This window comes from Symphalangus syndactylus, chromosome 21 (genome assembly GCF_028878055.3).
Source record: "Symphalangus syndactylus isolate Jambi chromosome 21, NHGRI_mSymSyn1-v2.1_pri, whole genome shotgun sequence".
NCBI lineage: Eukaryota > Metazoa > Chordata > Mammalia > Primates > Hylobatidae > Symphalangus > Symphalangus syndactylus.
In genome coordinates, this window is record NC_072443.2 from 15,975,839 (window position 1) to 16,002,051 (window position 26,213).

At 35.9% G+C, this 26,213-nt stretch overlaps 1 protein-coding gene across 19 annotated transcripts in view; it reads right to left on the minus strand.

Moving 5' to 3' along the window:
* ROBO2 (roundabout guidance receptor 2) overlaps nucleotides 1-26,213 on the minus strand; it is a 1,378,235-nt gene that overhangs the window by 21,164 nt on the left and 1,330,858 nt on the right. For 10 of the 19 annotated variants that reach the window (XM_063630549.1, XM_063630540.1, XM_063630548.1 and 7 more), the window contains 4 exons: nucleotides 25,426-25,707; nucleotides 19,607-19,763; nucleotides 11,417-11,677; nucleotides 6,791-6,996 (listed from right to left, as the gene is read on the minus strand). In XM_063630549.1, the coding sequence (XP_063486619.1) occupies nucleotides 6,791-6,996; nucleotides 11,417-11,677; nucleotides 19,607-19,763; nucleotides 25,426-25,707 (906 nt within the window). Of the gene's footprint in view, nucleotides 1-6,790; nucleotides 6,997-11,416; nucleotides 11,678-19,606; nucleotides 19,764-24,883; nucleotides 25,010-25,425; nucleotides 25,708-26,213 lie in introns of all 19 variants that reach the window. The other 9 variants (XM_063630546.1, XM_063630544.1, XM_063630538.1 and 6 more) reach the window with 3 other exon arrangements.

A 26,213-nucleotide genomic window follows, 5' to 3' on the forward strand; every position in this document is an offset into this window, starting at 1 on the left:
AAAGAAATGATATCCTGTGAGACCTCCTAGCAGAGAATCAGCCTAACTTTCCGCCTCAAATAACTGTTTATCTCCCTGTGGTAACTTGACAGTTCATCCGAGCATTTCCACACACACACGTGTGAAACTCTAAACAAACAGACTACTTCCTGCCTTTGTGTCTTTGCTCTGCCTTTCTCCCAGCCTTTAGTGCACCTTGTATGTCCTTAAAACTCCCAATTATTCATGAAGTTTTCCCTGCTGCTTTTTGTCTCCCTCTGGGAAGAGACAGTCACAGGGAAGACAGGGCTTCAAGTGAGTATTGGTAAATACAGAAAGAACATCAGCTATTCTTTCTTTTGTACTCCTTGTAAGAATGACTTCAGAATTAAAGATATGTGGCCACAGATACTTGGCCATATTGTGCAACAGGAAATCTCATGACCCAATTTGAAGAGAGGGACGTGTCTCACGTTAGTGTAGCTGTGTTTGCCTTCAAAACGGAGGGCAGGGAACATAGAAAGAAATTTTCTCTCTCCTTCCCTTCGTCTCTCTGCCTCTCTGGGATCTTCGACATCCCTTCCTCTATAGTTTGGTTAAGATGTATGGAATGGGCATATTTATGGTAAATATTTTTAAAAGACATTTGGCCACATTCCATGAATCAAATAGTATATCAAATATTAAAATTCCTTCTGTAAAATGGCTAAAATGTATTGAACATCTACTGATTTTACCTCTAGTGGCCTTTCTAAAAGAAGGAAAAATGTTGAGATTTAAACATGAGCAATGAACTGAAGATTTGGGTAAACAATTACCCCCCCTCCAAAAAAACAGAGAGAGAGAGAGAGAAGAAAAGATAATGAATGAACGAAAATAAAAACATTAATTCACAAATTTAAAAGTAAGTCACTTTTGTGATAACTGATTTTCTTTCATAAACATAAGTATAAACACGAAAATTAAAATGAACACCAGGTAAAACCAATTCGGCTAGAGCCTTCTTATAAATTATAAGCACTCCATACCAATTTGACATGTTTTAGCCCCAAACATAATCAATACATATTTAAACATTTAATGAAAAATGAATTTATGTCAGGTAGCCAAATTTATTTGTGTTTACATTTTCAATCTTCCCAAATTTCCCTGATTTAAATTGCAGAAAGGCCAAAAAAAATGTCAAATTTATTCAAGCTGTTAAAGTAGTACTGCACATAGGACATTAAGTTGTTGCTCAGATGTTGCTGAGCAGTAAAATACCATGATAAAGTGGCATCTTGCTGTGTCTCTATTACATCTTCAGCACTAAAATTAATTTATGATCAGTCATCAATTCATTTACATGTCGTTTTATGCTAAATCTTTCCTTGCTGATAAATGCTTATCCTTAGATCGATTAAGCTAGAGTAAAGTCTGTGCTTTATAAGATGACCCTGCTAATTGTTGAATTACCATTTTTATGAGATACAAAAACTAGCCGTTCTCCATTTTTTTCAACCAATATTTAATCTATGAACTTTTCCTATTAAATGTTAATTTGTCTACCTATTAAGTAAAAGCTGTAGCTACAAATGTCTTTAGACAAATTAATCCAAATATTGACCTTTGCCTACATGTAGAAAAACATGTCAAATCTACAGAACTTCTTTCACTCAAACATATTGAGTATGCAACGATTCCACCTACTCAGAGAGAAAGGAATGTGTCATCGTCTGTAACCCAGCACTTTGGGAGGCTAAAGTGGGCAGATCACCTGAGGTCACGAGTTTGAGAACAGCTTGGCCAACATGGTGAAACCCCGTCTCTACTAAAAATACAAAAAAATTAGCTCAGCATAGTGGCCCGGGCCTGCAATCCCAGCTACTCAGGAGGCTGAGGCAGGAGAATCTCTTGAACCTGGGAGGCGGAGGTTGCAGTGAACAGAGATTGTGCCACTGCACTCCAGCCTGGGTGACAGAGCGAGACAACATCTCAGAAAAAAAAAAAAAAAAGAAAGAAAAGGAATGTGGGAATATGTAATATATATGGAAAGCAAAATAAACAATTAAAAATATCTTCATTAGGACATATGATGCTCGATACCTTGTTTCACTTAGATAAAAATTACACGTGTAATATCCCCCTTCCCCTTTTTATCTCTTTGATTTTGAAATATATATTTAATTGTTCTTTAAAGACATCAAACCTCTTGAAGTAGTCTGAGAAATTAATTTGATTATTGTGGCATCATCCCTGAAATTTTCCTTAATACTAAACTTATTTTCCTTTACGTTTTGTAGAAAAGCAAAGTTTCAGGTCAAATATTTTAGTGGCCGAGGCTCTAAAAGCTGTGTGGTCGAGTCAGACGGTGAGGCTGCCAGGTTTCATTGTCTCCGTACTCATCTGTTGTGGGAGTTCCAGAACAAACCTCCAAAAACGTAACAGAAAATATAGAGCCACGATTCCCTTCAGCTGTGATACTCATGTGGGGTCCAGCAGTCAAGGAAACTTTTTACTTGTTTCACTGAACAGCACACAATCTCAGTCTTCCTTTTTGTGATCACTGAGGCACTTAGAATCTTTGCTACACGTTGAGGGCATTTTCCCCCTGCACTCTCTCCTACTGCCTTCTGTTTCTTTTTTCCTGGTGGTGTCATTAAATTCGGGAAACAATTACCCTTGACTCCCACCATGGAAGTTACAGAAAGAAGTATTGTAGCCCTCTCCATCCCCGTTACCCACGGTTTGGCATTTAGGAAGAAAATACAGGCTTATTCCTGAAGACAGAAACAAGACTTTATGTTTACTTTCTAGCCCAAAGTGAGTGCAATGAGCTGTAATAAACAAATATGTTGTATTTTATTACAATCAAATAGATGTGCATTATGAGCATAGATTACAATAAAAATTATTAAAATGAGGTTCATTGCAAAAAGTGCTGATAGAGTTGAATTTTGTTAGCATGGGTCACTATAAATAAATATAGAACTGAATGTGAAAAAAATGCATCACAAAAGTCACATCTAAAATTAATATCTTGATCTTGATTAAATGCATAAGAAAAAAGGACTAATGTTTCTAGAGAGAAAATTATATGTTGTGCTTGTATACATATTTATTCATGTGTGCTTATATATACACACACTCAGTTCCACATATTAAGCAACAAACCAGCATATTATTTTCCTCTTAAATATACCTATTCCACAGATTAGAAGACAGTTGTGTGTTTCCAGAGCAGGGATCATGATAATTTGTCTTTAGAGTAAGACTGACTGATTTTGAACATTCTTCTTCCATTTATCAGGTGGGTAACCTGGAAAAAGGCTTTAAAACCCTCTGTGACTCAACTTTTTAATCTATTAAGTGAAAATAATACTATTAGTAGGGTTGTGAGGATCAAATAAATTAATATACATTAAAACTTTATAATAGGGATCAGCAAACTTTTTCTGTAAAATGACAGATAGTAAATATTTCAGGCTTTGCTGTCTCTGTCATACATTCTTAGTTTTTGTTTGTTTGTTAGTTTCTTGTTTACCTACAACCCTTTCAAAAATGTGAAAAACCATTCTTAGCTCATGAGACCACACAAAATACAGGCTACTGCTTAGAAAGATGCCTTGCATGGGCTGGCCGCAGTGGCTCACGCCTGTAATCCCAGCACTTTGGGAGGCCAAGGCAGATGGATCACGAGGTCAAGAGATCAAGACCATCTTGGTCAACATGGTGAAACCCCATCTCTACTAAAAATACAAAAATTAGCTGGGCATGGTGGCGGGCTCCTGCAGTCCCAGCTACTTGGGAGGCTGAGGCATGAGAATCGCTTGAACCCGAGAGGCATAGGTTGCAGTGAGCTGAGATCACGCCACTGCACTGCAGCCTGGCGATAGAGTGAGACTCCGTCAAAAAAAAAAAAAAAGGAAGAAAAAAAGAAAGAAAGATGCCTTGCACTTAGTAAAGGTTGTATATGTATAACTTATTATTATTATTACTGAATCTAAATTTTTAGCCAAGTGATTAGAAGTAATAGGCATTCAATAGGCAGTGGTTGTAGAGAGAAAGAAATATTAACAGCAGACCTGCAAATACATATTATCCAGTACTGAGATCATGGGATACTGAACTGCTGATATTTTCTTCTTTTTTTAGCCTTTTCCACTCACAGAACATCCTTTCAAAATTTAAGAACTCCCTCACAAATTAGTTGTTATAAAAACTTTTGTAGTTAACGTGCTTATTTCTTTACAAAAAAATGGGCTGTGTCCCTGGATAACTGCTGATATATTCCCTAATGTGGCAGCTGTGAAGTGCAATATATCCAGGTAAAATCCTGCATAATTTTACATACAGGCTTACTAGCCCATCCCAGTGTTGTTATTGAACTAATATTCTGATTGGCTTCAGAGTTTCAGGGACTGTGTAACCCATGCTGCCTCCTGGAACTGTTAGATCTCTTTAATAAAATGGTCATTAGTTTCATGAAAGTGAAAATAACTAACAACATTTCAGGGGGAGGTAATGACTAATTTATTCACACCACAAATATATTTAGAACCCAAAGTAACTGGTGGTAGATCCGCATCCACTGTATGGGCACTTACCATGTTAAAAACATAAAAAGCTCATAGAAATAATGCCTGTTTTATTGTCCACCTCATTCAGTGCCATTAAACTAGCCTTAAGTGTCTGAGGAAAACATAAGCATGTTAGAACAACATTCATTGGCATGCTGATTTCTCTAATATTCAGTCTCTAGATACATCCACCTCAGGGCTATTCTCATATATGTCTGCATGCAAGCATGCACACACACTATATCACACTTACAACCTTATCTACACTCTCACACATTTATACACGTACTCACTCCCTACACAGGCACCCACACCCGCATTCTAATACACTCACACAACTAACACATACTCTCTCACACACACACACTTATAAGCACTCACATACCATAGAAAGCAAATTAAATCTTTGATCACACCTTCTCCACAAAGTTATTGTGGAAGAGAAAGAAAAAAAAAAAGAGTGAGTTTGTATTTGGCTACTTTTGTGTAGAGCACAACTTCTTTTACTAATGAGATGTATTATTCACAGGATAAACTCATCATGGAATACAAACCTAAACACCCTGAGGTTTTTATAGATGGCAGTAATTAAGCAGTGAATTCAAGGAAAGCAGACTTTTTTTCTTAGCAATAAAAGCTTCATTTGGAATGAACATTACACTAGCTACAGGAGAAATGCAGATTGCTTGAGCTGCAGTCACATCAGGCAGCCTAACATGTCACAGGTGAGCATGTAAAAGTGCAAAATGGCATTTTCCTGATTTATAGACATATTTATCATCGTTGACATTATAATATTTAATAAAAGAACTACACAGACTATAGCTGACTTTTTTCAACATTATTGCAATTTGTTACTGCATTCCTAATGGAAAAGAGTTCAGTATCATTAGTGAAATATGCAAAAATATGCAGAATTTTACCCTGACGGAGATTACGCTGGAAATTCAGGCAAAGGGGCTTAACATAATAGTGCACTAATAAGTCAGCTCTCTGCATTTGAAGATTTTAACTTGTGCTCTGTCACCTTCGGTTGGATCTGGATTTCAAATCACAGCAGTGTATCTGCAGCTCTTAAATCTTAATTAGGCTGGCAAGCAGACCAGCTGCTGGGTAAGAAGAAAAACTGAAAAATGGGCTCATGCATCACACATTGTGTAATTCAGGGAGGAATGCAGAGGAAAATCATAGGCACTGATGCTGCTTTATCACTGTCATAAACCAGTTCCCATCAGTGTTTGCAGAACTCTTAACACATTGTGTAAAATCTGTGAAAGTTTGGAAGCTGTTGGCGTAAAAATGGATTAAGTGGGATTGTGGTAAAATACCTCCTAGGATGAAAGATGTCATCATGGTAAATACAGATATGAGCGGTCTTCTGAGAAGACCCAGTGAAATGCAGAGACCAGACTTCAGTTTGTAGTAGCTCTGTCTACACAGTCATGGAAGAGGCATTTTCTCATGTGTCCAACAATGTATATCTATCTGAATGGAAAGACTGAATTTTTAGTTTTCTCCAAATTCATTGTGTCCATATTAGGATTTAAAGTTTTCTTTAAAAAATTTGGTACATTTAAATCCCTGAAAATAGGTTATACCTCAGTCCTGGGATCATCATAGAAGAGTTCCAATGCAACCCTTTCATTTGGTGAACAAGGCAAGAAGAAGCCAAAGAAATAAACAGAAAAAATAACTGCATTTCTTGGAAGGGAAGCATTTACTAGATGCAGCAATGTGAAATGCATAAACATGTGGTTTATCTCACTACACATTTTCTTCACTCTAAAAAGAATACCTTGTGCAACCTTAAAGTGGCTTATTCAGGAGACTTGCTTACTTTCCATCAGTGAACGATTTCACAGAGTGAAATATCAAGAAGCATTTTAAGATTGCATTCACGTCTTATGTTGTTCCTGATATATAGAAAAAAGATCATTTCTAAAAGTCAAGGTTTTTAATGTAATAGACTTGTTTACCTAGTAGAGTGAACTTCTCCTGAAAGCCCTAGATATAATTGAGTTTTCTTTCATGTCTTTAAAGCTTTTTAAAATTCATGCATTTTCTTATCATTTTTGCAGCAAAGCAAAAGCATTTCCAAATCCTTTTTGAATTTTGTATTTAATATTAACATATTTAAAATGTTACAGAAATAGATGGAGTGGAATAAATCTTACAATAAGGAAGTAGTTGATTTTTGATGCATTTTAATGTTACCAGTAGGTCAGTTGTTCCTGTTAAATGGGTTCCATTACCTGTCACAGAGCTGTCTAGATTGTCCATACTGGATCCAGGAGTCTGGTCCAGTGCTCTCAGGGGCCTGGGGATTTCCACAGCTTCCTCTTCGTCGTCAGCATCATCATCTGGAACATCCGTTTCCAAATCAGAAATCAAGGCTCCGGACACATAACCTAACGGTGGAACCGGAGGCTGTGGAGGTTGATTATTGCTTTGAATGTGCCTAGGATTCAAATGAAATTTAAAAAAGAAAAGCAACTCATTAACATGCAACAAAATCATAATTTTAATTAAATGCATGTCATAGTGACTCATATTGTCTTCCTCCTTTCCATTCACTAATTTTGGAGCTCATAATGCTTTCAGCAGAAACAATGGCTACGAATACGAGCCTCACCAAACAAGGAAAACATAGACCATTAAACTCTTCACTTCATATTTATAGCACAATACACGGAGAAAAAAAATACGGACCCGGTATTTTTGTGAAAAGAAGTCATCTAGAGGGGACTAGGAATATTCACTACGAGTAACTATTTAAAGTGAATTTTTTTCCAAAAGTGTTATACTTTTGTTCCTAGTTTAGTGTCAAAATTCTACTCAGTCTGTGTAACCCATGCTGCCTGCTGGCCCTTATGAAGAAAAGATGTCACATGAGGACCTAATATCCCCTACCTCCCAACCCTGAACACATTTCCCGCCCTAGAAGGCTTCCTCCCCGCACGATCCCTCTCACATCAAGGCTGGAAGGCTATTTCCACTTTCACTGTAACTCAGTGTAGGGTAGGCACGACTAATTTGTGCTCTAGTAGCTGTTTATGTATCTGTCTCACCCACCAAAGTCTTAAACTCCTCAAAGGCATCAACAATTCATCTAAGCATTCTCTGTGTTTAGAACACTAGTGTGTTAAATAAACCTTTTGCAATGAATAAATAATTCTAATCTCAACCTTAGTAAATAAATAGATCATGCATTATCAACCATTTATTTATTTATTTATGTGTGTATTTTTTGGAGAGACGGGGTCTTGTTCTGCCACCCAGGATGGAGTGCAGTGATGCGATCATGCCTCACTACAGCTCTGAATTCCCAGGCTTAAGCGATCCTCCTGCCTCATCCTCCCAAGTAGCTGGCATTACAGGTGTGCTTCACCATGCCCAGCTAGTTTTTAAATGTTTTGTAGAGTGGGATTCTCACTATGTTGTCTAAGTTGGTCTGAAACTCCTGGGCTTAAGCAAGCGTCCTGCCTCAGCAACCCAAAGTGCTGGGATGACAGGCATGAGCTATCATGCTTGGCCCAACCTTCTTTAGAATTTATTAAAGTGAAGGTCAAATTTAAGTGACTTGTTTCAAACCAGGTAGCTAACAAAGTGTGAAGCTGGGCAGTAGGGTCCAGTTGATTTGCTTTGAGTCTACTCAGATTTTCTTCTAAACCATAAAATGCTAAATGAAATCAATTTATTGTTATTCATTACCAGCATTAAAAAGTGAATGTACTACATGTTTTAACATAGTATTTTCTTTGCCTTCATAAAAAAAAGGTATTTAAAAGGCCATGCTATTTAACGGAGATACTAAAAAGTACTATGCATTTTTATTGTTGGCTCATGAATGAAAGACATTATTTTTCTTTGTCATTTGCATGCTTTGGGGAAAATATTTTAATCTTCCTGAATTTAATATTCCTCTCCCAACTGGCTTCTTGAACTTGTAACCAACCTCAATGTTAACAGGATTCTAGATGTTTCAATGTTATAAAAGTTTCTAATTCTGGAAGCCACCTCAATATCATCAGATCCCAATCTTCAATCTTTAACAGATTAGAAAGTTGAGGGCCCAAGTTAGTATTCAGCGTTCATCACAGCCTGCTAGTTGAAAAATAGGAAGAAATAGCAAGTTTCCTAAGTATTAGTACAGAAAAGCTTGAGAATAGATGAGCACATCTTGCTATAAATGTTGCCACCAATCTGCTTATGAATTGACACCTCTTGATAAAACAAATACACCTTGATGGATGAAAAATGTACTCCTATTTAAGCAAAATTAAGAGGTAACTTGAAATACAGGAAGAGGATACATAACATTTATAAATATCTTCTAGTGACAGGCACTGTGCTGTTTACTTCACGAATCAATAGAAACAGATCCTGGGAGGTGGAGTCTGGGAATTATTATTTGTTAAACTGTCCTATGATGTTGATGTGCTACCCAGATGGAGAGTCACTTCCAAACCAGAAGCACATGCAAGCTCATAACTCCCAGACGTGGAGTCAGCCAAGGCGTTCTGAAAGATTGCTGGTTGAGTAGGAACACATTCAGAAGAAGAAACAGGGTGTCCTCTATGAGTATTTGGAGCAGGTGGAGATGAACTAATTTGTTCATTCTTTTAGCAAATATCTATCAAGCACTTACTAAGGGGACACTCTTCTAAGTATGGGAAGACAGAAGTGAACAACTCAGGGGTGAAAACCTGGGCCTTTCTAAATAATAACAGCTAACATACAGCCAGGGACAGTAGTATATAAGTTCATACTCATTTCATTCTCACAAAAACTAGGATATGTAACAAAGAATTGAACCTCGACCCAAGAGAGGTTGGGCCTTTGCCCTCTACTCCTGGGAGGTCATCTCTAAGCCCTTAGAATGTCCTGTGTGATAAAAGTCTCTCTGCTTACCTAGAGGCCTTAGGCTACTCCAAAAGCATCGCAATATGATTATGGTGGGGCTTGGAGTTGCACGGTGTCACCTCAGCCTCTGGAGGGGCTGGAAATTGAGGTCAGCCATGTGGGTAGTCAACAATGTCTGTGTGACAGAGCCAAAATGAAGTCACAGGACCTCAAGGAAGGTGTGCCCATCCCTAGTTGGCAATTCTCCATGGTGTGTAATGTCACACTCTTTGTTGGGAAAGTAACGCTATGATTCCACTGAGAGGACAACTGGAAGCTCTACTTTTGGAATTTTCCAGGACCATGTCCCATGCATTTCTTCTTTTGGCTGATTTTAATGCATATCTTTTTACTGTAATAGACTGTAGCTTTGAGTGTAAAATCTTTTGGTGAGTTCTATGACTTACTATAGAGAATTCTCAAACTTCAGGGTGGGCTTGGGGACCCTTGAAACTTGTACTTGTATCAGAAATATAGGTGGTCTTGGAGACTGCCCTCTAATTTCCTATATGAGCTAATTACTATTATCACCATCATTTTACACATGGGGAAACTATAGCATATAAATGTTTAGCAAGTTTCCCAAAGTCATGCAGCTAGTAAGACAGGTTCATCTCCAAGGCAGTGGTCCCAACCTTGGCTGTCCCAGTCAAATTCCAGATCATGGCAGTCAGAATCTTTCTCTGGGAGTGGAGCCCAGGTACCAATATATTTTAAGGTTATCCAAATGGTTCTAAAATGTAGGCAAATTTGAGAACCCTTCAGCCTGAGTCTGTGCTTTAGATGACCAAACTGCATTGCTTCATTAGTTAACATGAAGGAAGCCGTATGGCTCTTGAAGCAGCTGGCTTCAACTTACATAGTGATGTTTTATAAAAAGCAGATTGATGAAAAATAATAGCGTTGAACGGTAAATTGTCTTTGGCCTTTGAGAAAGCATCTGATGACTGTTGGAAAATGTTCAAGAATGTCTTAAGAAAAGAGGCTGTTTGTAATAATCTTTAAGTAATACTCCTCCTTTTGGTATCTCTTTCTATGTACAGTTAGCTGTATTTTAAAAATAAATACTTCTTTAATAATGAGAATAAGAATTATTTATCCCCATGGCTAGAACAATTTAAAAAACACAACAAATACTATTTAAAAAATTTACTCAGACTTTAAGCACAAAGTGTAAATCAACAGAAGAAAACTGGAGTATGACATGGAGATTTAAAATAGTGATATAAAAGCCTGGGCTTTTGAAAATTAAAATAGAAAGACTGAATAACAAAAATCCTGTATAAAATTGTTAGAGTTAGTCCCATTTATATATCTGTGTTAATTCCACAGGATACCTAGGTAAACTGACACCTATAGTTTATAAAAGTTTATAGATTAGAAAAAGAAATGTGAATTTTTTGATTTACTCCTGCTTTTTATGCATTTACTGATACTAGTATTGTTGGTTTTTTTCTCTGTTGCATTTAACTCAGGTAAAGAGAGTCTTTAATACTGACCATATGTGATTTGCAGAAGCTCACATTTACATATGGACAACCACATGCAGAATTAATCACAGGCACTTTGAGGAATCTAAAAGGAGTCTTTTATTACATCATGGGATGTGAGTTCAATGATAAGCTAATTGAAGATAAACCATTAATTAGAAAAGATTCTGGTGTAGCCAAGAGCACGTTAGCCTGAAATACAGCAGATTTATCTTGCTCTAGTTCTAGGTTCAGTTCTAGTTCTAGTTCTAGTTCCAGTTTCAGCTCCAGTTCCAGTTCCAGTTCCAGTTCTAGTTCTAGTTCTAGTTTTGGCCAAATTATTTAACATTTCTTCAGTGGATACGTTTATCTAAATGATTACGGGGTTATACAAAATCACTTTTAACCCTAGCTGTGTAGTTCTATCGTAATCTCTTGTGAATTTATTCCAAAAAAAATTTCCATGTGTTGAAAGCATGGGTCTCTTGACTTAATGAAGATATTTACCATGTTTGTTTTGCTATATCGAACTGATAGGCTCTTGTCAACTCATCCAGGTGAGCCTGCAGCATGGGTTGCATCTCTTCCCGTGGGGATGGAGTAAGAGTCGCAGTGGACTGCTGTCCAAAGGAGATAGCAGGAGAAGAAGCCACGCCTCGAACAGGAGGTGTTGGGACCCTATCATCATCTTCTTCCAGTTCATCTTCCAGACCTTGGTGTAAGTAAGTTTGTACTGGCAATGGTGGGCACCAGCTATCACTGTCGTAGCTGAAATTAAATGAGAAAAATATGCACATTGACACAAATACACATACACATACATGTACACAATTATACTGGCAATAAGTAGCAACCACGTGGTATCTGAAATGTTCTCTCAGTTTATTTCTTCCTGAAGCTGTTGGTGTCACCACAGTAAATCACCTGGCTGTTATCTTAATTTCTAATTGTAATTACATCTGTTATCTCAATATCTCAATTTATTCTTAAAAGACCTTATTAGCTAATTGTTACCCCACAGTTACAAGAGGCAATAACTTCCCAACAAACTTACTCGTGGAAAAACCAAATTGCTAATTAAAGACAATTAATGAATTTAGTGCTTGTAGATTTAACTGCTTCCTTCTCCTGTTCATACTTGTGCACCAACATTACATGCCAATATCGCTGATTGATTATCTAAGAAGTATTGGAGAATTTTACTTGTTCTTGTTCTAGATATCTGATAACCTTTCATTCCATATGTCATTAAGACTATGATATAAATGCATTCAGTATCTCTTTGATTCTCTTAATTTTCTCAGTAGAAACTAATGTCCTCTTTATCTTGTCATTCAAATGCAAATCATAAAACAGGAGTTTGAAACCTTGCCATATAAAATACAAATAATACTTTTATTGTAGTAAAATGTTTAACATGAGATCTATCCTTTTAAGAAATTTTGAGTATAAAATATAACAATTATTTTAAAACTGTATTTTTTTTTATGGACTGTGGTCTGCGAATATAGAAAATTAATCCAAGAAGTTTTAACCATGAGACAAAATCAGTAGCTTTTTTATTTCAATTCTCTGTAGTCTGAATACTTTCAGAAATCAAATGGATTATAACATCGTTTTAAACACAGACAAGGAAAAGATAAATAATATTATTGGATATAGTAGTCTTTTAAATTCAGCCTCTTAAATATCTAGTGAATCTTTCTCCAAACTTCACCCCCCACTCCCACAATCACACATCAGTTTCCTGCTGTAAACAAGCTCATTAGCTTTCCTACTCTTTCGGTATCATCTTCTCTTCCGCCCTTTCTTACACACGTGCAGCAGAATTATATCTCTAAAATCTTCATTCACATCACGCTTAAGCCTAAAATTATTCAGTGATTATAACTAGTATTAAAAAAAAAAAACCTCTCCAACTCATTAGCTAGGTCTAAAAAACCCATCCTCGTCTGATAAACCCATCTTTCTAGCTTAATCTCGCACTATTTCCTCAACGTCCATATACTCTAATTTTTTCTAAAGTCTGCGTCTGTTTATGACTGTTCTCAAATCCCTTGCTTGTAAGTGCCTACTCTTCCTTCAACCAGAGTCACTTCAAACGTCATCAGTTTTGTGAAGTCTTCTCTTCCCCACTCCAAATGGAATTAATTGCAATTCCATAATACTTATATTGTAGTACTCCTCATATTATATTGAGATTATCTGTTTCTGTGTCTCTTTTCTCTATTTTGTGAGATTCTTAAATTCAAGAAAGCTGTAATTCTCATCTACTTCTTGCACCTTATACATTTTCTGGTACATGGGAGATATTCATTAGGGAAACTGTGATATTAGTAAATATCAGAAATGTATATCTCTAGACTTGATCTCTCTTACAAAGAGTAACTTATAAATGTCTGGATGATTCTTGAATATTTTCACTTGAATACCTTTTCATTTATTCTGTTTAAAAGCTGAATTTATCATAAAACTTGAACATGTATATTTTTATTGGTGTTATTCATACTTGCCAAAATTTGGAAGCAACCAACATGTCTCCCAGTAGGTAGATGGATAAATAAACTGCAGTACATCCATGCAATGGAATATTATTCGTTACTAAAAAGAAATGAGCTGTCAAGCCATAAAAAGACATGGGAGAAACTTGAATGCCTATCACCAAGTGAAAGGTCTGAAAAAGGTACACACAATAAGATTCCAGCTACTTGACACCCTGGAAAAGGCAACAGTACGGAGACAGGAAAAAGATGAGTAGTTTCCAGAGGCTAGATGAGAGGAAGCCACGGACAGGCAGAGCACAGAAGAATTTTAGGACAGTGAAACCACTCTGTAGTATAAAAGAATGGGGGATACATGTATTACATTTGTCCAAATCCATTGACCGTGCAACACAGAGAAAACCCTAATGTAAACTATGGACTCTGGGTGATGATGATGTGTCAGTGTAGGTGCATCAGTTGTAACAAATGTACCCCTCCGGTGAAGAATGTTGATAGCTGGGGAGGCTATCAATATGTGGGGGCTGGGATAAATCTGTACCTTCTGCTCAATTTTGCTGTGAGCCTAAAACAGATGTAGAAATAAACTCTAAATTTATTTTTTTGGACAGTTATGTGTCAGGGTCCTGAATCTATTTCACAGAGCATACATTTCAGTGGGGAAAGCAGATATTAAACAAATAATCAATGATGCAGGATGCCATAAAAGTAGAAAGCAGGAGGTCTAAACTAGTTTTGGAGTTGGGCAGGGCTATGTTGACCACCAGTAAAGGAACATTTTAAACAACATGTGTGGAAGCCCAGAGGAAGAGAAAGGAATTTGAAGAGTTCAAATACTTCCCTAAATGCCAAGAGCTGGCAAAGAAAGAAGAAGGTTGGCCATGGAAGAGGCAAGAGAGTTAGGGATAGGCTGGTCACTGAAGGCCTTATCAGCCCCTACAAGGAGTTTGAAATTTCCCTGTGGGCGGCAGATAGTTACAGAAAGGGTGTGTGTTTGTTTGTTTGGTTTTTGGGGGGAGTAATATCATCTTTGGATGTTCAATTTCCTTAGACCCCTGAATTCTTTTTCCCGAATTCCAAAGATTCTTCCTTCAAAGTTAGTTATAAATTTAACTCCTTTATTTTCATTTCCATGGCCATTTTCTTCTCTTGCTGAGGCTACCTAAATGAGTTGCAAGACCCTGTTTCAGAAGCCCTGTAAGGTTTGATAGGAATATTTCCTCCTAAATATCTATTATAATATTAGACATTATAAACGACGCACACTAATGTGTTACAAATAGCAATTTTTATACTAGAAAATACCATCATTTAAACTGTTTTCCCATTTAATTGACTATATAATGAGAGCTAATCTGAATTTAAAAGACATACTGCTCTAAAAAATTGATGCCATTTTTATCTGTTTTATATGTTGGAGGTCACAATTAAATTTCACACAGAAAAAAGATCCTATTGCTTTAAAATATTGTAACTCACTGTCCTGGTGGGATTTTCTGCTTTTAGTTTTTCCCTCCTCTAATCAATCCTGCCCAACTTTTAAATTCATCTATGAAAATATCAGAATGGTCTGAATAAAGAGATTTACTTCTCTTTATTCCATCCATTGAATGTGTCTAAGCCTCAATCTACCTTTTCAGACAGTTTTTATAGCAAGAATCTCCTGCTCAAATAAATTAGTTTGTTTTCATCTTTCTTTGTACTTTTTTTCCCATCCTGGTGCATTTATTTATAAGAACCAACTTATTTCCAATAAGCTGTACTCCTCCAATTTTACCTGTCTTAATCTTACAAATCCATCAAGACACAGGCTGAATCCCGTATCTTGTATGAAGGTTTCCTTGATGCACATTTCCTTGAAAATTGATTATATACAGTCTTGTGTCATTTCCAGTGTTGGTTTCTGTAACTCTTGACTAATTTATTTTAGTATTTAACTTTTCACGTTTATAATGCCTTTTCCTCAAGTGCATTAGTTATGACATTGAACTGTTCTTGTTTTGTTACATCTAACACCTTAAAAAGAGTAAGTCTTAAACATATGTATTGATTTGATTTGAAAACACACAAGTCGTTCCACTAATTAGAATGCTTTATTCTTTTTTCATAATTTATTTATCTGACTTAAGCCACATTATTAAGCTAAACAGAAATACGTAAGAGGAGGCTAATCAAAAGAGAACTATTTTCAATATGAAATGTGCTTGCTGTTCTGCTTCATAACTAGATATAATTAAATATCTATTACAAAGTATAAATTTACTTTGTAAATCTTACTACAGAAGAGTCCCTTTTTTTGCCAAAAAGTAATAGGTGCACTTTCCTTACACTTGTTCATTGCCAAGGATATCATACCTTGGAAAAAAGAAAGAAAATGTTTACATATTCAGTTTTTCAAATGGAACTAGTCTATTATGTCCTAAGATTTTTCTGAAACTCCATAGGTAGTAAGATATCCTTATTTTTGAAAATCTAATGGGGATATACACATGAAATGAAAATTCATAGAGAATATATTAGAAGAAATATGTGTATATGCATCATGTGCCAAGAAAACATAAGAAAGTTATAATTTGGTGTACTCAATTCATTTTTATTAATCAAATAATGTCAGGCCAAGGAGAGCCTAACCATATAAATATTGGTTTTGACTTTAGTCAAACGCATTGCTTAATGCGTTAATTAACTAAAACATATTTCATTAGCTATTCCCAGTAACTAGAATTAATGTTATCACCAATTTTTCTTTTTCTTTTCTTTTTTTTTTTTTTTTTTTTGAGACAGAGTCTTGCTCTGTCCCCCAGGCTGGAGTGCAGTGGTGCCATCTCGGCTCACTGCAAGCTCTGCCTCCCAGATTCACGCCATTCTCCTGCCTCAGGCTCCCAAGTAGCTGGGACTACAGGCACCCGCCACCTCGCCCGGCTAATTTTTTGTATTTTTAGTAGAGACGGGATTTCACCGTGTTAGCGAGGATGGTCTCGATCTCTTGACCTCATGATCCACCTGCCTCGGCCTCCCAAAGTGCAGGGATTACAGGCGTGAGCCACCGTGCCCAGCCACCCTATGCAGTTTTCAAACTCGACAAGCCTCATACGTCAGCGACAAATTGAAAAAGGACACAGACAAGCAATTAAGTGCAATATGAGGAGTACTACAATAGAGGAGCAAGCTTTAGGAATAACCAAAACAACAGTTTAGTTAAGGCAGATAACCTTCATGAAAAGAGGGTGGGGTTTCAAAAGGAAGACTAATGGGACTATGTGCTATTTCCTGTTTTCTCGTCTTTCATTGTTCATTGTATTATATTTCTTTTCTTTTTTTTTTCTTTTTTTTTTTTTGGTCTTTGGCCAGAGGAATTTGTCTCCATTTGCACAGAAAATCACAACAATAGTAAAATTTTGTTATAGTTGTTGACTAACAATCTATTCTAATGCTAGACCACTTTTGGACAGAGACGTTTTCTTGTTATCTTTGTCCTTATTTTTGGCTCAGTGCCTGGCATCCAACAGCCACCAAATATTTTTCTATTATTTGTGAGTAAATGATTCTAGATTCACCTCAAAACTTAACTTCTACAAGCTTTCCCCTGGCTTCCCTGGTATATATGATAGCCCCTTTCTGTGGGGAAATTACTAGTTCTTCCGCATTGCTCAGCTAAGGCTTATCATACAAAATTGTGTGTGTTTGCGTGTGTGCATGTGTGTGTGTCAGAAGCAGGGTAGTGTTTAGTGTCTGGTCTCTAATAGTATCAAGAGCAAAAAAAAGTATCTGAAGTTTTTGTATTTTGTATATCAAGAAAAGCTTAAACCCGAATTATGAAGGTTCTAAATTATAGAAAAATTTCCTAGAAGATAATTCTGAAGATTTCTTTTTTGAATTACTTAATATTATGAATAGTGGAATACTCTACTGTGTTCAATAATCTTTCTTTTTCAGTATCATATGGTTTACCGATTAGAAAACATAAAAGTATAAAGAAAGAATATCAAAAAATGGACAAAATCATGCCCAATCTATTAATTTTTGTTCTTTTTATATTAACTTTAAATACATGTTTTTATTATAAATAATTAAAGTAATAATTTTCTAGTGTTAGCCTTTTAAAAACTGAGCTCAAAAAATAAGGAAATTGAATTTTGTTGTCAATATTAATGACTGGCTAAGATCTAACCACTATTTTTAGTAAGAATGATAACTTTTTTTTAGCAAATACTAGGTATTTAAGACAAACAAAAACTTGAAGGTAACTCAGAATACATACATATATATACGTATATCCGTATATACATGTATATACGTATATATATACGTATATCCGTATATACATGTATATACGTATATATATACGTATATACATATATATGTATATGGATATACGTATATATATATATATGTATATGGATATACGTATATATATATAAAGTTTCCAAATATGTAGAAACAATTTTGTTTTAATTATACTGAAAATAATTTGTGTTAAATAATAAAAATTTGCACCATCTACTATTTCATGAATATTTTCAATTCCACTGCAAGATTATTATCTTTGAACTAAGTGAGAAGTTTAGCATTGATTTTAATTGGTTTTATTGCAGGGGGTTACAGGAATTATTATAGTCTATGTATTTTTTAGTAGACTCGATGGGAAAAAAAACCTTCCAAATTATCCACAGTTTTCATGTGATATGAGTTCAAGACTTTATGCATATAAAGCTTTAGCAGCACTACTTTCTCTTCCCATTTTACAAGTCCCCATTTCTGTAGCCTCTGACTGCAGATTTCTAAGCTCTGTAGTAATCTCTTGTGGAATACACATCTTTGGTTTTTCTTTGCTCATGATTTATGTGACACTGACACATAACATTAATATAAATTAAGATCATATACAGAATTTTATTTTTTAAGTTACAGAAAGAGGACACAGGATATGCTTTTAGTTTCCCATTTCAAATGTGAACTTAAGTAAAATAACAAAATATGCATATGTAATAAGCGCTACAGTCTCAGAGAGACAAATGAAGGCTTTTGGAGGGAAAGGAAGACATAGACAAAAAATATTCGTGTGTGTGTGTGTATACATATGTAATGCATATATAGAGCATATATGTATATATATTTTATTTTATCAAAGGCAAATGATATCATTAAAAGAAGCCAATGTTATGACATAGAAAATTCTAGTTAGAAAAATTAATCTGAAGACCTCAAAGACAAGAGTTATGTACAAAGAAAAGAGGATGAAGAAAAAATTTATAAACATGTATATGTGATTTTTTAAACCAAGATAATAACCATTATAGAAATACATGGATTTATTTTAATATATAAATATTTCTAAGTAAAAAAAAAATCCTGTGAAAAGAAAAACTGCTTTTATTCCATATTTTTAGCTTACATAAAGGCCCACTCAAAATAAACAGTGACCTGGGAATTATAAGGAAGACAAAGCATTCAGAATTATTAAACTAGAACAGGATTTTTGACCAATTTTTTTTTCTTGGAATTAGAGGATAAAAAATATCAGTGTCTTTGAATTTAAAATCAATTAAGGCTTAAAGTAACAGAGGAAAACTAACTCTTGTGAGACATCTGGGAAAGAATAAGGAAACTGGTCCCATTTAAAGACCCTCGAAGAAAATTTTGTAACTTAAAAAGGTTTCATTACAGAGTGTGCATTGGCTCTGTTATTGTTCTGGCCCCTAAATTCCCATCAGAGCTGATGATTAAAGTTCTACCCAGTGGCCAGGTCCCTACAATTATCCCATTGTGATGGTGCTCTACAGTGGCGCCCTGCTACGGCCAGACATCAAGTCATTAGAGAACTGCAAGGGATGATGAAGAAGGTTATTTTAATTCCCTTTTCAACCCTTCTCAGGAGTGGCTCTTTAGTTCACAGAGCTGTGGGTACTTGCTTTCAAACTAACAAGCAATATTATAAATGGAGGCTGCATTATCATGATTGCAGACAATCTAAGGCACTTGAAGGCCAAGGATTCTCAGTCCTCAATATGTGCTGTTTTGTATTTATCAGCTAAAAATATATAGACAGTACAAACAATAAAAGAGGGGGAAATGCAATGAGCATGGTGGTGGGGGGCAAAGGAAACAGTAAGAGAGCATAAGATGATGGCAAAAATGAACAACAGAGAGGAGAGGAGAGCCCTGGCCATTTTGTTAGTATATAAAATATCTTTACCCATTTTCTTGTTGTTCCACTGCATAGTGTTCCAGCTCTGTACCAGGAAGGGGCTGGACTGGGGGAGGAGGTAGAGGGACATTGGCCCAAGTGGATCCATTGTTTTTCTGTGGTTTAGAAGAGTTTTTATTTTTCTTCTTTTTTCCACCTTTCCCACCTGAAAGTAATAACGTGTTTATTCAGAGATGCCAAATAGCAGAATAAAGAGAATACATCAGATGGCAAGATGTGTTTGTTTCAAAACACCAGAATCAGTATGTTGGAATTGTTAAAAGCTATAAACAATGAAATGATATAATCAGAAAAACATTTTTATAAATCACTCAAAATGATAGTTTTTTTTTTTTCCCTAGTGCATTAACAGCAGAGCTGAATAAACCAAAAACATGGCTGCTGTATCGAAAGCATGCTTATTGATTTATTCACGTCTGCTGCCTTCACGTTTTCATTGTTAGAGGAAATAATGGGCCATAACAAATTCTTTTAAATGTCAAATTTTAGTACACTTATAATGCTCTTTTGCATAATCTCTCTCAGTGGAAAATGCAAGGTCTAAGGATATAGGCTAAACTTTTCCATCAGAATTTATTCAATTTAATTAATCCAGGAAGGGTAACAATTTTTATCTCAAAAGTAACTGATAAAAATCAATCAGCTACAATCAGGAAAATACCTGTAAATATTTTGCGAAGATATGTTCTATAGACTTTTTAACTAATGAATGGCACAATTATTTTTGCATATGTGAATAGTTCTTAGCTATTTTAAGCATAACATCATATAATATTCCAAAAAGGAGGAAAAATTAATACAGTAATCAGTTTCAGTAGCCTTCTAATACAAATGAATTCATGCACAAAATATGAGAAGAAAGTAAGCTAGCAGCATATGAGCCATATCTAGGATTACATGGAGCTTAATGAAATATAAAAAATATAATTTATCCGCGCCACTGCACTCCAGCCTGGGTGAAAAAGCGAGACTCCATCTCAAAAAAAAAAAAAAAAAAAATATATATATATATAATTTATCTTTTGGACAGTGCCATGGTTTTTACTCTTCCAAAATTAAGTAGATAAAGCTTCTTCCTTAAAAGTGGACTACAGTTAGATGAGGAATGAGTACCTCTTCGAGCAGAATAACAAAGGACATTTCAGGGGACATTACATAACTTCTGTGGCTCCCACCACAGCCTACAGCAATATCTGCCAAAAATCTTACTGATTCTTTCGACTTCATCTTTCTGGAACCACAAGTTGTGAGCAAAAACTATTTGTAGCAGGGCTATTTAGCAATATAGTATCACTAGAAGTCTGCTATTCTCCTTCTTTCTTTTTTTTTTTTTTTTTCCGAGACGGAGTCTCTCTGTCGCCCAGGCTGGAGTGCAGTGGCGCAATCTCGGCTCACTGCAAGCTCCGCCTCCCGGGTTCACGCCATTCTCCTGCCTCAGCCTCTCCGAGTAGCTGGGACTACAGGCGCCCACCACCACGCCCGGCTAATTTTTTTTGTATTTTTAGTAGAGACGGGGTTTCACCGTGGTCTCGATCTCCTCACCTCGTGATCCGCCCGCCTCGGCCTCCCAAAGTGCTGGGATTACAAGCGTGAGCCACCGCGCCCGGCCTATTCTCCTTATTTCTATCAATTACTCATGTGCATCAGCCACATCGAATATTATGTAATTTAATAGAAACATATTTGAGCACCAGGAAGTGACAAAACTGTTAAACTGGATATATACTTTACTGCCAGTTATAAAATAGTGTGTGTTTTCCACATAGCATGCACACCTTCACATATATTTCAAAGAACATCCTTGCACACAAATTGCTTTCACCTTGCCTTTTATTATACTTGTTTGGTAGAATAAAAGATTTTAAGAGGAAGGAGAACAGATATCTTTTGCTTAGAGGATAAGAGTTTCATATCTGGGTTTACAGACCAGTTTCCCACTTACTGGATAAGTTACTCAATAGTTACTGCCTACATTTTCGCACATGTAAAACAGAGATAAAGTTACTACTTCTTTGAGTTATTTTGAGGATTACAAGAGACAATGCATATCAACTACTCGGAATGGACAGAACATTCAATAAATGCCACTCATTTGTGTTCTTTTTTTTCCCCATATCCTCTATCTTAGAGCAAACCCAGCTCCTCTTGCTTTCTAAAGCTTTCTTTACTCCCAACTTCTCCAGGCCCTACAGTATCCCACAAACAGCCTGACTCAGAATAACAATAAACTTGCTTGAATGTAAATCTGTAATGTTTGTCTTTAAGGTAGATGAACCTTAATCCTTTGTTTCCTGATGAGTCAGCAAAATTATAACACAGGAACCATTTCTTCTGTTGTAGTATCAGAACTCTGTTTCAATGATTAAAAGGGGAACAGATTGAGCTACTTGTCTTCCATAGCTTTCTCTCTAGTTTCACCTCCTTTATTCCTTATTTATTTATATAGAGAGAGCGCTTTTTGTTTTCCATAGTACTTTTAGAAATGTGAGGTGGTCACCACCAGAACTGAGTGAGTAACAGAAATAGACAAGTCCTTGCATCTCCATTTTATACATGAAGCAATTGAGGTTCATTCTGAGTGTTATGTGGTCCACATTCACCCAGTAAGAGAAAAATCAGAATTCAGAGTGCAGCAGCTTTCTTTACTGGAAATTACTACTTCCAGAGCCCTGAATTCTGTGGAAGAAGTCATTGTCCAAAGTTCAAGAAAGCCATTCATTACCTACTCTTCCAAACAAACAGATTTAAAAATATATTTTGGAAATGGGTGATTGATTCACAGAAGAAATGTGTGAGGGCTTTCTATCCAACAATCACTTTCTCTTCTTTTGAGGAAATTTCTGCTCTCTCATTATGGGCAGTACGTGTAGGATTACAAATCAACACATCTGACTTCTTTTAGCAGTGAGCAGTGGTAGGGTTTATACCATGGTGGAGAACATACGACAGAACCAAAGCCACTTACATTCTCTGAGATCTGAACCTTGAGTGAAGTAAGCCACAGTCTGTTGCTGTAAGCCACAGTCTGTTGCTGTTACTTGCAAACAAAGAAAGAACCTTCAATCATTTTAAGGTGAGAATTTCCTATATTATCTTTTAAGGGAGCATGTTTTAATATATAAATTCTTTAATTTGTGTGTATATTAATATATATGTATATATATACTTTTTTTTTCCTTGAGACAGGGTCTCACTCTGTCACCCAGGCTGGAGTGCAGTGGTGCGATCACCTCCGCTGCAGCCTCAACCTCTCAGGCTCAAGCACCCTTCTACCCCAGCCTCTCAAGTAGCTGTAAATACAGTCGAGTGCCACCATGCTTGGCTGATTTTTGTCAGAGATGGGGTTTCACCATGTTGATCAGGCTGGTGATTTTATATTTTTAATGGTTAGATTTTTAATGGAAGTTCTCAGAACTTATGTATTGAATAAATATTGTTTCAAAGGGTGATACACTCACTCAAATAATTCAGAAATGTCCACTTTTATCACTGTGATTATTTTAAATTGCTTACATTGCTATAAACAAATTAAGAAAATCTTATAATACCATATGATTAGCTATCCACAAGGTGGTTTGATCTTAAATTTAAGTCTTAGGAAACGAACCTATGATTATAAGCATAAGACAAAACTCTGATATTATACTCAATTGAACTCAACTAAAAAGAGAATAATCACTTCACTCTCACCTACTAAAGAATGCTTTCTATCATCAATTTAAGTAATTTTGTATTCAAATGTAGATGAAGTAGTTAATATAATTCATAGATATATATATAAATGTCACTCAGAAGATTAATGGATTCAAAAAAGCACTAAGCACTATTGTGAATTGTGTTCTGCTTACAATTACTCAAAAGACAACTTTTAAAACTTGATGGTGGCAATCAACACATATAGAATACTTAAAGAAAGATTTTTAAAAGTCTTAAGTAATCCATGGATTATAGTATATAGATTTATTTTTACATACTGCATGTGACTTTGCATATCTTTAATGAAATAAAAAGGAAGCCCAGGATAAATTACTTTTTAATTATTCAGAACAATTGCGAGACTTATTATAAATAAATGGCAGTCTAAATGACACATATAAGATCATTCAAAAAGTTCTCCTATATTATTAAACCCGTTTAAATTCATAACAGATGTTTAAAATTTTCTGGATTCTATAATATAGCTAATTCTACCAATAGGCAAGAAGAGCAAATGACCCATTTTGAAGGGAGGAGGGAGCATTAACATTTTCAGACTGAAAGGGTTCCATCTCCTGAGGAAAAGTAATTTAGAAAATGTTACCCTAATGATGTAAAAAGTTTAACTCTTTATGGCTTTGATGCCTGGTAGCCTGTGACATGCCATAATACACTATAATCTTTTACAAATAACCTGTAATTAAAAAAAAAAACAAAATCTCAGTACAAACAAATAGCATATAGTTAATCCGAACAAATTAAACAAGTGGGGTCATGGAATAAATTAGAAATGCACAAGGTCATCAGCCATACAATGTAAATGTCATGGTTGAAAGTTAGAGTGTGTCTACTACAACCTCCTCATTTTACAGGTAAGGATCTTTGGGCCAGGAAAATTTCACTCGTAAGTCATTATAATAGGTGTATATTTTTGTCCAGTAAAGGGTGTTTCTTTCCATTTGTGCTATATGATACCAACATTATAGATTGTCAGCTTAGCTGATATATCTCACATACTTATTAAAATTTATTCCATAAAAGAATTATCAATATCAAAGATTGTATGGTTTTTTGGAAATTACATATTAATTTCCCATATTAACTTTCTTGTATAGTGCAGTAGAATATCATTCAATAGATAAAAAATCCTATTATATGGTATTTTGAAATCTTGTCCAAAAATAGGAGGTCGATATACTAATATTATGAAGTACTCCAAAATCATTTTCATTTTAGTTGAATTCATCTTTTGGTATCTATAACATGGAAGTGACTTTCATGTATGATCTTATTATAAAATTCTCTTTGTTCTTTAATGAATAGTATTTAGTAGAATGGCATAATTTTTCTTTAAATATATCCTCATAGAGTTAGTATATAAAAGGGGACAGTGATTTTTCTCTTCCCTTTTATCCCACCAAGGCATGATTTCATTAGCATAAACTGTTGTCATTTGACACATAAACGCCTGACAGTGAGCTGTGATTCAGTATATCTTCATGGCTGTTAGGAACACAGGTCATATGCTGGTGACAAACAAATATTTCTCCTTACTGTGATGAGACCAACCTGAGAGACTGCCACTCCTTTCTGAGCTGTTGTGAGAGCTGGTGGTGCTGAAATCCTGAGACTGGTTGTGTGGCATTCTATTAGACAATCCCTCAGCCAATCGGTAGTCAGGAATGTAAAGTAAGGCTAAGGGTTAAAGGGCAGAGGTCATAGTGGCATCATGTGATTAGTTCACAGCACAAGCCCATGCAGAACATGCAGTTAGCAACTCAGAAGCAGATGTTGTGGGAGAGTGGGGGAATGTTTTGTCTACCCTGTCCTCATGGAAGTAGAGATGGATTGTTGATCATTAGGTTGAAAAAGAGCTAAAAGATGAAACCGATTGGCATTGGTGTGTGGTGGTGGTGGTGGCGGTGGCGGTGGTGGTGGTGGCGGTGGTGGTGGTAGGAATTACTCAAGTTACTGGAAACATGCTGGTATCTTTTTTTAGTTTAGGTAGTAAACCTGGTAATGAATCACTAAGTCAAACAACAAATACTAATTTCTATCTCATGCACAAATGATATGAAAATACCTCCTCAGGACACGAGAACCTGACTCACCATTGTTACCTTTGTTCTGATCAGGTAGAGAATAACCAAATCCCATCAGATCTGTTTTTTGCTGAATTGAGCTTTTCCATTGTGGATCAGGCAGATCGACAGCCAATTCGTGTATGCTGTTGGAATGCAAGATCTGTGTCGTGGCATACGGGGTCGCCTGTGTTATCTGGCTGGAACTGTTGTAAGTGGTTTTGGTAGTGAAGTCAATGCTACTATAAATGGCCCCATCTGAGAGCATCGTTGCTGTTTTATCCCCTTGGCCTGGAACTGGTGGCAGCACATCTGTGGTGAACATAGGGAAATGAAACAATTTAATGAGGCACCGGAAGCCCAAAACTATCAGGATTGCAGATGAAAAATAAGTGTGTCACACTGCATGTTTGCATTTCAGCTGAGATGGGCTTCATGAGCCACTGAAGGGTAGATGATGTACAACCATCGCCAAGCTATCAGCCTCAGTGACAGGCAGGCCTACTGCTTGCCCTTCACGTCTCACTGCTTAAAACACCCTTCCCCCCATTTTCTTTAACCATGAATGAGATGGTTGGCATACTTCACTACTGAAAAATGCTTTCAGTTGTTCACTCTGTTTTAGAGCCAATGAAAGTGTTAGCACTTTACAGTAGCAATGATAGTGAGTCCACAACTCACAGATGAAAAACATCTCTTTCCACTTTATCCCAAGAGACACGGACTACAACTGCTGAATACATGCTAACATTTCCAAAATTATACTGTACTGACTATGAAGTACATTTTTTGAAGTTATAACTTGCCACTTATAGATG